Source organism: Phoxinus phoxinus (assembly GCF_949152265.1).
Source record: "Phoxinus phoxinus genome assembly, chromosome: 3".
In the NCBI taxonomy this organism is placed as follows: Eukaryota; Metazoa; Chordata; class Actinopteri; order Cypriniformes; family Leuciscidae; genus Phoxinus; species Phoxinus phoxinus.
Genome location: NC_136878.1, coordinates 28,568,529 through 28,579,884, shown reverse-complemented (window position 1 = coordinate 28,579,884; position 11,356 = coordinate 28,568,529). Strand labels below are relative to the sequence as shown.

The 11,356-nt window shown below is 35.9% G+C and overlaps 1 protein-coding gene across 1 annotated transcript in view; it reads right to left on the bottom strand.

Annotated features, from left to right (window-relative positions):
* iqgap2 (IQ motif containing GTPase activating protein 2) overlaps window positions 1-11,356 on the bottom strand; it is a 62,672-nt gene that overhangs the window by 20,429 nt on the left and 30,887 nt on the right. The window contains exons 6-15 of the mRNA XM_079607787.1: window positions 9,005-9,072; window positions 7,703-7,816; window positions 7,399-7,577; window positions 5,548-5,635; window positions 4,547-4,710; window positions 4,368-4,455; window positions 1,709-1,869; window positions 1,451-1,617; window positions 1,216-1,340; window positions 62-225 (exon numbers count right to left, since the gene is read on the bottom strand). Of these exons, the coding sequence (XP_079463913.1) occupies window positions 62-225; window positions 1,216-1,340; window positions 1,451-1,617; window positions 1,709-1,869; window positions 4,368-4,455; window positions 4,547-4,710; window positions 5,548-5,635; window positions 7,399-7,577; window positions 7,703-7,816; window positions 9,005-9,072 (1,318 nt within the window). The remainder of the gene's footprint in view (window positions 1-61; window positions 226-1,215; window positions 1,341-1,450; window positions 1,618-1,708; window positions 1,870-4,367; window positions 4,456-4,546; window positions 4,711-5,547; window positions 5,636-7,398; window positions 7,578-7,702; window positions 7,817-9,004; window positions 9,073-11,356) is intronic.

Sequence of the window (11,356 nt, the reverse complement as noted above, 5' to 3'; positions counted from 1 at the left end):
TCAAATAACAGATGTAACCTCTTAGACATTTCATTGGTTCAGTGCTGTTATTCTATTTCACCTTGCAGACGAGGTCTTTGGTGGTCAGCAGTAGATCGTGATAGTGTTTGGCAGTGTCTGGATTGACTCCCTGTAGTTTAGCTGTAGGGAGTAGGAGGGCGGCGAGTGTCTTCTCTGGATCTCCAGAATTTAGAGCTTCGTTGATCTCAGCGATAGCAATGACTCCTACGCACGGAACATGGGAATTTTATGTGATCGACAACTTGTGATGCAATGGAAGAGTCATTGATATGTGTACATTTCCATTAAGAAATAGACAAAAATGTATTTACCGGTAATTCATTATGTTTATACATTAACAAATATGTTGTTTTAAGATATTTAACTTATATATATATTCCACCTTTTATATAAGTCCACTTATTTAATTGTGAAATTCATTAAATGATCAATAAAACTGTTTTGTGTGATTTATACAGACTGGATCATTTGTTCTTAATTCATACACACACACACATCCACACAACCACATAGCGACACCAGCTTATCAGAACATTATGGAGTAACTTTCTCAAAAAATGCATTCTTTGTATGGTAGATTTGAATAACCTTCAAGGTTCAGTGAATTTAAAAGACCACCTACTGTATGAGTTAAACACATCATTAATGAGAAGGCCTTTTGCTACACCTTATTTTGATATATTATATAATATTATCATCTGAAAGAAGTCATGTAAAGAAAGCAATATTTATAAGAAAATATATCAATGTCTTTCTTTTTTTTTTTTAGAAGAGTGAAATGCACTGAAATTGGATACACTACATTTTGAAAAGAAAAATATATTTAAATACTTCCTTTTCAAACTCCTGTAAGCTTTTAAAAAAATTTTTTTGAAAGACGTCTCTTATGCTGACCAAGGCTGTATTTATTTAATCAAATCCTGATTTGGTGCTTAAGAAACATTTATAATTATCCATATTGAAAATGTTGTGCTGCTTAATATTTTTTATGGAAAATGTGATACATTTATTCAGGATTCTTTGATGAAAAGAAAGTTCAATAGAACAATATGATCTTTTGTAAAGTAATCTTTTATAGCATTATGAATATCTGTACTGTCACTTTTGAGAAATGTATTACATCCTTGCTGAATAAAAGTATTAATTAATTGAAAAAAATAAAAGTTTATATAAAGAAAGTTTAAGTTTGCTTACTCTCATGTTCCTCGTGCACCTGGATATTGACAGTGTCGATGCACTTCTGAACATCATTCCAGGTGAGGAACTCTTGACCCTGGGCGAGGGACTCTGCTCTAAGACGGATCAGTGTGTCTGCATATCTAAAAAAGCAAAACAACCACACGATCAAGTAAATTATTAAATTGTTTCTCAGATTGGCATATAGTATTCTTGGCATCGCTCTCTTTATCAATCAGTAGTGTCACTGTACCTCTGTAAATTGTCAGCATCCAGACCACTGAAGCCCAGTGGAGAGTCACTGAGCTGCTCAATGACGGCCACTGAGTCTTTGGTGTCCAGAACCTCATTTAACACAGACACAGCAGACAGCATCTCCACAGCTACACACAGCTCCTCATGAGTAAGACCGGCCTTGCTCTGAGGTGATAGAAAATGTAAACTTGTTTTGTAAGTAAGGACAAGAAAGAGCTTAACATCGGGTGGTAGGGGGTCGAGTAAGAGAGCTGACCTGAGAGCCGAGCTGCAGGCTGAAGAGCTCGGCCTGGTACAGGCTGGCAGCAGTGTGGTAGACGATGGGTAACTGGGCCTCTGGGTTTAGGAGCTCCTCCACGGTCTCTTCTGGAACGCCTCGACGAATAGCAGCATTGATCGCAACAATCGCCTCCTGCTCTGTGTCCATCAAGAGCACAATAAGCAGTAGTATCAGAAAAACAGAACAATCATATGAATAGAGAAACACAGTATATGCTGGTTACTAGGGATGCGCCGCAATCTTCGAATAGTCCAATAGTCGAACTGCATGCGAAATTCGATCATAAAATAGCCGAATATCGTTATACTTTCGCGCAATTCCAATGTGTTCTACATAATTGACGCCGCGCCTAGTGTCACAGATCGTGCAGCAGGGTATTTTCCTGTCGGGGACACAAGGTGTCGCTACTCGCTAACATGAATGAAACCCCCTACTGCGCAATCTAGGGTAAACAAACAACAGAAGAAGAGCATTGTCGCGACCGTTAACTCTGCGACCAACCATAAATCAACCAAGAAGCTCCGTGTGGGACTCGTTTAAGAAAATGAACAATGATAAAGTTGAGTGTAAATTATGCCGTGCCTGGCAAAGTTAGCAATCTCCTACTTCAGTGTCTGTGTGCCTGCGACTTCTGTGCCATCCAAGCGGGTGTTCTCCGCGGCTGGACGTTACGCTCGCGTCTCCTTCCAGAACATGCTGACATGCTAATTTTTTTTAACAAGAATATGACATATGCCTAAGCGTTAGGCTATGAATAGTTTGATTGAAACTAATTTGTTTAAAAAGTAGGCTGTTGCCAGTAACAAGGAAGGTTTGCATAAAATCATTATGTCCTACCGCATTTATTTTATTTTTTGATCTTACGTGCATCTGGTTTGGCGATGGACAAACGGACTGTCGTGCTTATTGTTTTTTCTTCTTCCAATTAGCCTACCATATGCCTACTATGTAAAAAAAAACGACGAGAACATGTTACTTGTTCAATTAATAAACAGTTTGTTTGATGACAAATCGCTAAAGATGAAAGGGCCTCCCTTTCTTTCATTGTGAGAATGTGCGTTTTTTTTTTTTGGCCGATATTCGACTTTTGCTCCTCAATTGTCGAATGGCATTTTTTGCAGAAATTCACATCCCTACTGGTAACAAATCAGTAATCAGCTGCTTATCTATATTAATCTGTATCGGTCAACACAGAATATAGGTCAGCCGATATTGTAAATTTTATTTGAATACTAATCTGATGTTCACGTAAGGAATAATTGACGACAGGCCATTGAATTATTAGAAAAATAATGCACACACGAGGTGGTAATGCGGTCACGACGCGAAGTGGAGTGGCCGTTACACCTCGGGTGAGCATTATTTTTCTGTAACGGAGGTTTGAGCCGCTGATAGCAGACTAATGCTGGACACACACTTAACTACTAGAAACATTCTCTGACTGTGAATGCAGCAGATTTTAAACACCGCTGTGAACACAGACTGAACGCGCTGAAAACGCGTGCATGATCAGTCATATCAAATTACATTCATAACCGGCCTTAGTAAGTGTGTCCACGGCTTTATGCAGTTATTAATGCAGTTATGAGAGAGAGGGAGAGAGAGAGAGAAGCATGTGCGTCAATATTATTATTTATTTATTTATTCAATTCGTTTTAATTACTTCGTTCATTCTTTTTTTCTATTAGTGACAGTCGACTAGCCTAATAAATGTCAATTATTATTTATTTGTTATATTATTTGCAATAATTACGAAAACCCGTGCAGCAGGACTATCAATTTATTTAAATATTCAGTTTAATTTTCTATTGATTATATATAAGACTATACTTTATTTATTAAAATTAATCTGCATGTTTCCATTGATTGTGAAGTTAGACATTGAAAATTGCAGATCAAGCGCATGGGGCTGCATGGTTTTTCTTGTTATGAATTGTATCCTATTTTCCGTTATTACAGTTAACTACGCGAAGTGATATGGAACTGTAATGCGGTCAAGACCTGCCTGGAACTACTTCAGCCATGCGGTTCCCTGAAAATAATTGCACACCTCAGAACGTTCGTCAACCAATCAGATTCAAGCATTCAACGGCCCTGTAGTATAATTAAAGATAATATTTGAAAACGCTAATAATTTAATAACACTGTTACATATTATCTTTAGCGGATCTCAAAATTAATTTTTCCGCATTGTACATTATCATTTTAAATATAGAATAAATTCACTTGTATCGATAGATTTCGAGTTTTTAGTGTGTTTAAGCAAACATTAAATATAAATGTTTTTATTTATTCATTTACTTATTTATATTGATAGTATAGCTGGAGAGAGGACAGGAAGCGAAGTGGGAGAGACAGAGAAAGGACCACGAGCTGGCACTCGAACTCAGGTTGCCCGAAGCGCAACATGTCAGCATGCTGCCCATGAAGCTATTGGCTCAGAATGAATTGTTCTAAGGCACTCAAAATGAATGAACTCAAAACTATATGTTGATCAATTAAAAAAGCCATTCACATTATTGTTAATTTCCCTTTTATTGTAACACCATCTAAACCGACAATGGTGACATAGAGAGCTTCATATCTACAGAGGATCTACACTATACTTTATCAGTCAGTCAAGGGTACAACATACTTTGTTTATCAGCCTCTGCAAACTCATTACAGGAAGTGATGACCCTTTGAATCTCTTCTCTCTCCAGCTGAGCACTCGCACCAGCATCCTACATACAGATGTCATAAACATGCTCATTAAATGAATTTGACCCAAAATCAAGAGTAATTTGAACTGATATAGATAGTCTGCTTCAGTACCTTAACTTTATGCTTCCTGTAGGACGTGAAGTGCTCCAGGTAAAAGCAGGAGTTGTGATCAAGGACTCCTACAAGACCAAGTGCAGGCAACCGAAGGCTGGCCAGTAGGGCTTTCTGATCCTCAGCATCAAGAGCCTGGTTTACTTGCTGAATAGCTGCTGATGCTAGAGAGAGAAAATCATTATTACTGTGAAAAACATTATATTCTCTTCAGAGAATCTCAATAATATTTTCAAAGCAGCCTACTATGCCATACAGTAAAAATTAATTGCAATATTTTCATGGATGATATATGGATTTCCCTGAAAGTGTCCAAGTGCTCTCTTAGGCTCCCCTAAATTTGAAATCATGAGAAGCAAACAATAAAAAGCTAGAAATGAGCAATATACTGTATAATGAGTTCCAAGGGGTCTGAGGCTACTAATAAACAGTGTTGTTATTGTTAACTAAAACTAAAACATTTAAAAACGTTTTTGGTAATTGAATGCTGAAATAATATAAATTATAAAAATTAGATGTAAAACTTAAATTTAAACTTAATGAGAAACATTGCCTTGGCAAAAAAAAAAACTTTGTATTTTAGTTTTAGTATTTTTAGTTATTTAACTTACATTTGTTATATGGTTAAAAAGGAAAAAAACATATAACAGAATTACTAAACCTAGAAAAATAAAACTATAATTTAAAATAATATATAACTGTATATAAATAATACTAAAATAACACCAATCAAAATTTATTTTTTTATTGCAAATCATACTGTTAGCATAACAATTTGAATGAAACGCTGCAAACATATAGGGTTGAATTTTAGATTTTTCATCAAGATTTTAAGTCATAACTGCATTGTTTTATTCTTTCTTTTTTTTTGCAATTTAAAAATCAAACTAAAATATTTATTTCCTGGATTAAGCTTAACAACAACTAACAACAAAAAAAACAAGAAACATTATTTTTTATATGGTCTCAGCCCACTTTCCTGATTAATGTCCCACACTTACTGTTCACGAGGTCTACACTGCTCTGGATCTCTTGCTGGGTCAGTAATTCTTCATACACATCTCTCTCTTCAGTTGCAACAGATGAGCGCTAAACACAAATACAATATGTCACAAGACTTTTTTTAAAAGAGATAAAAAAGCAGGATAATCAGGGGCCTTGTTCCCTTGAGCAAATATTTTAACAGCAGGTTGAAAATTAAATGAAAAAAAGAAAAGCATAATACAACATTTACCCACTTAGATGTGGACACACAACAAAATGACTATTCAATTAAGTCACCATTAGGGGATCAGGTGATACTGGAGTCAGCAGAGTGTGTGTTAAGGAGTGTTAGAAGACATCAGCATTTAACAAGCTAGGCTGATTCTCTGTTATTTTTTAATCAGAAACCTGCTGATTTTGCAACTAAAGGAATGCTAGAGCTTGTTTGAAAGGTGGCTGCAAAAAGAAACACAAACCAATTTGCTTTGCATGCAAAAATCAGATATTTGCATACACATGTCTAAAGTTTTCTGTAAATGATGAACAGTACTCCTATTGCTTAATCTTTAAGTAAAAAATATTCTGATATTCACTTGTGTGCCGTTTTTACTTTTTGCCTTTGTTTGTATGACTAAGGCTTTGTTTACAACACATAATTTAAAAAATCCTATTTAAACCAGGTTTTAATTCATACAAATGTGGTTTGCACTTAGGGCTGGTACGGTATGGATTTTTCTTACCGCGGTTGAAAAGCAAGAAATTCCCGCGGTATAATCGGTAAACCGTTTTAAACATTTTTTTTTGCGGTGATGACAGTGACGAACTCAGGTAGGCGTCACGTGACCGCGGGCGGTATTGCGGTAACCGTCCCAGCCCTATTTGTAAAACATTAGTCCTGACATGCAGATGTAAAAACATTATCATTCTTGCAGCCTATTATCCAGTTAAAGGTTGAGGCATAGTACCTGACTACTGAAAGATCTGTCTAAAACTGTTCTAAAATCACTTTACCAAAAGCATGTTGAACTATAGACAAATATGCAATAAAAGTCAAAAGTTTGGGATTAATTTTTTTTAAAACAAAATCAATACTTTTATTCGGCAAGCATGCAGCACAACTGTTTTCAACATTGTTAATAATAATAACTGTTTCTTGAGCAGCAAATCATCATATTAGAATAATAGGGGTTATGCGGAGCGCCCAGCGTTCGAACCAGAAAACGGGTATAAGCATTTCCACTTTTCACTTCCGCAGCGGTATTTGATCTCTGAGGTGCGGTGATCTCTGAGGTAACTGTTAATTTTCTGTTCATTTTTGCTTATTATAATAACATTCTTATTTCTGATCAAACTTTAGAGTAAAACTAAAAAAAAAAAAAAAAAAGGCGCAAAACTTAAATCCTTTGTCTAATAGAGTACTCGGGGCTCTGGACGTCCGTTTGGCAATACGGTGTACATCGGAAATTGACGGTATGGGTAGCTCCTGTAAACACAGGCTATAAAAGGTCGCTATTACTACGCTGTGTTTACCTCAGCTGACAGCCGGAAGTAGTTTTACCCGTTTTGTAGAATGTTGCGCATAACCCGTATTTCTGAAGGATCATGTGACACTGAGGACTGGAGTAATGAAGCTGAAAATTCAGCTTTGCCATCACAGGAATAAATTACATTTTAAAATATAATATAAAATAACAGTTATTTTAAATTGCAATAATATTTCACAACATTACTGTTTTTAATGTATTTTGATCAAATAAATGCAGCCTTGGTGAGCATAAGAGACTTCTTTCAAAATCATTAAATATATGACCGACACCAAACTTTTGAAATGAAGTGTGTTCCTAAACGTATATGAATATCTAGTTTACCCGTCCCGAGGCCTGATCCTCTTTCCTCCTCTTGGCGTTGCTGAGTGTGTCCTGGTAGGCCTGGGCCAGTGGTTTCTTTGTGTTTCTCAGTAAGGCGTTAGGGTTCTGCAGAGCCGCCATTGTGTTTTCAGCGTGCCCTTTGTCTATGGCCTCATTAATGGCAAAGACAGCAGCGTGTACTGCAGATATAAATCAGAAAGAGGACAAAAACATGCGACCATGAGAATGAGGATAATAGGTTTGTAATTTAAACAGATGTATACTTGCACAAGCATATGACTAGATAAAAAAAACAGATACTCACATGCAGCTTCATCTACTGAAAGTTCATTGGCCAGGATGCCACCGATCTTGCTGAAGGTGGGCATCTGGATGCCATATTTCTCCAGTTCTTTCCTCATGTTACTGATCTCTTCCTCTGTGGAATGAGAATATGAAATGTCATCATTTAGGTTACATATCTTACATATATCTTTTAATTCTAGCCTATTTACTATCACTGACACATTACTAATCTGTGGCATTTTGTACATTCACAGGACCTGCACCTGTAATGCATTTGAAAAACTACAATGGCAGTCTTGCCAACATACAGGTCGAACAAGGTCCTTACTTTAAATAGTTCCACAATAAGTGTGTCAACATCAAATCACTAGCTATAGTAATCTTAAATGTGTTTTCACCTCCATCATTAATTCATTACAGACCATATTATTATGACTTGAACTCAATTTCCCTGATGAGGTGTCATTATAGCTACACACAATGAATGAGATGAAGAGTTACACTCTGAACCAAGCTAAAGCGGTAATTACCTATCATAACATTCCCTTCATTAATCAAACGCAGTCAGACACGTTTCTGCAGAGCATTCACTATCATTGAAACCTGAGGCACTTTTCTGCCTTGTCCTGTAAACCGAGCCGACAGAGGATCTACTCTTCAGTTATGGATATAACTGTGTGGCTGTGCTTTGAGCTCTGTTATTGTAATGGAACACAACTATACGCTTCAAAACTCAAATGTAAGATTGCAGGATACCACATATTTTCGAAAAAACCCATATTTGTTTACCGTTAGAATAATAATGGCAACTATTGTATGTATAATTAAGTGTGCACGATCACTGTACTGTGGTGACAGCCCTGTACTCTTAGGGAAAAAAAGGTTCAATAGGGTTCTATATAAAACACTAGGGTTCTTGATTTTAAAGAACCATTTAAGGGAAAATGGTTCTATAGAAGGAGACATGTCTTAAATGATTGCATAATACTTTCATATTTGACAAGTTCAGTTGTTTCTAGTGATAAAGTGTGTTTACAAGCTTTTAAATAAAAAAAATAAAAACAAAAAATTGAAACTAAATTAATTAATTAAAACTAAATTCATAAAATTATCCCATGATGGGAAGCCCAAAAAGGTTATATGTATGAGGCATGTGGCAGAACCTTTAAAGGTTCAATATAGAACCTTTTCTTCTAAAAGCGTGGTTAGCTGAGGTAGAAAATATGAATTTCAGCAGTAAATAATGTAAAATGTAAAATAAAAATGTGTATTGACATTTTCTGGCAAAAATGGCATTCATATGAGAATGACTGTGGTTTACCTGTGAAGTCAACTTTCCCCAACAGGTCCTGGATCTGAGGGGCAATTCCCAATTTGTAGAGGTACAAGCTGCACAAAGAGAAACAAACAAAAAAACAAACAAACAAATAAATGCAATATGTCATAGCGAGGGAATGAGAGAAAATCAGAGATAGCACAGCACTTTCTGCATGAGAGCAGGGTTAAGGATTACACAATGAATTTGGAAGTCAAAATTAAAGTCAGTTTATTTCCATTTCTCTCCAAAATGGTAGAAGAAAAAGAAAAATAGAAATAAACGACTTTATTGAAACCATCATAAATGACTAAGCAGCTAGACTTGTTTTAAGTGTTGGGAGTATAGCTACACATGTTCACAGGCTGTTGTAGAGACACAACTTCAATTATCTTGGTTTTACTGTAATATGAGGGTTGTGTTGTGCCCAAAAGCCGAAACACTGTTATAAATATTTCACTAGCTTTCTTTGCAATACCGACCATTACAAATAAAAAATGTAGCTACAATTCTCTTCCACTAGATGGCAGTATACAGTTGTGTTAAGTCTAGCACTATAATTCTGGAACAGGAAAATAGCCTGCAGTAAGTGTGCAACACATGCTGGAAACTGCATTAAACTTTTATCTATCCACTGACTGAGGACAAATAGAAGAGTAATGAATTATTAAAGGTGGTGTGCAACTGAACGTTTATGCATGAGAGATAAAATTAACGTGCTTTCCTTAACCTTTGACCCCTACATCAATAGCCAGAGAGATAGACACAGTCTGGTGTGAATTTATCCTCCTAACTACAGAAGGGCCAAAGGTTAAGTGGCTTAACTGGTGTAAGAAATGTGGGCCACTATACCTCATGAGTCACAAGCTTGATTGTATTCTTCAGAGCCGACTGATACAAACATTTACTTTTATGGATATCAAAGTATAAATGCATAATGCAAAAATATTTGATTTAAATATATTATATATAAAATAATTGTGGCAGTGCGAGGTCGAGAGCCATGGGAAGCCGTGCCTTGAGTGACGACAGTGAAGGACGAGAGAAGACTAGGCCTGGGACTTTATGTTTTGTTTTCATTTATGCGGCAGTCGTCCGTGAGGGGCTGCCACTTTACTTTCGTTTTGTTAAGTAAATTTTGTTGTTTATTTTTTTTTGGATTCAAGTTTTATGTTAAACGTTCGCCGGTTCCCATCTCCTTCTTCCCTGAACACAAACCTTGTTACAATAATATATAAACATCATTGTATCATAATATACTATTATACTGATGATCTAAAAAAAAAAATTATACATATGCCAACTATCTAATGCGAATTATATGTCGATGGTGATATAATGATGTCTGAGGCATCTCTGGGCACAGTCTCAGTGATGTCTAGTCTTACTGAGCAACTTAACAACAGGGTCAGGAAGGAAGAGTGTGTGCAAGGTAAAGGGAGGAAACCAGGCAACCCACACACAAGACAAGTGAGAGAGCGAGAGAGCAGGAAGCACTATAAATCATTTACTATAAAAGAAGCCTTCCTGTGGTCATTCATTAGACACATTCCCCGGTGCACACTAGAATGACTAAAAGTTATGATTTGCATACATTAAGACACCAATGAATTACCTGGCTTTCTATTTAAAATGACTCACCATGAATGGCTTTCTACGCTTTCAGTCACTCAATGGATCTCTGATAAATCACTTAGCATAAAATAAAACGTTAACAACTGAATGCTATATGAACCTTTCTGAGAAAATGTAAGTAGTGTTTCCAATGCAAACTCATCTTTACAATTATAGGGTTTTGTGGGTGGTTGTCAGGGTGTTGCTATGTGGTCACTAAAGTTCTGAGTTGCGGTTTGGCAGAGGAGCCCACCCTGTTTGCATGATACAACTCAAGTCCCTCCTTTCATGTACACTAGTTTCAAAAGTTTTGGGTCTGTATTTTTTTATGATTGTGAAATAATGATAAATACTCTTATAAGTATTTTACCAATGCTCAAAAATACAATAAAATGGTAAAATTGTGAAATATAATTATATTTTATTACATACTTTTAATATGTAATTTATTCCTGTGATGGCAAAGCTGTATTTTCAGCATCATTACTCCAGCTTTTCAGTGTCACATGATCCTTCAGAAATCATTCTAATATGCTGATTTGGGGTTTAAGAAAAAATAGTATTATAAATGTTGAAAACAGTTGTGTTGCTTAATATTTTTGTGGAAACCATGATACAAGTACAGTTTTCAGGAATCTTTGATTAATACAAAGTTCAGAATTATTTTGTATCATAATAAGTGTATTTACTGACACTTTTGATCAATTTATTGTGTGTACTTGTTGAAAAAAATATAACTTGTAT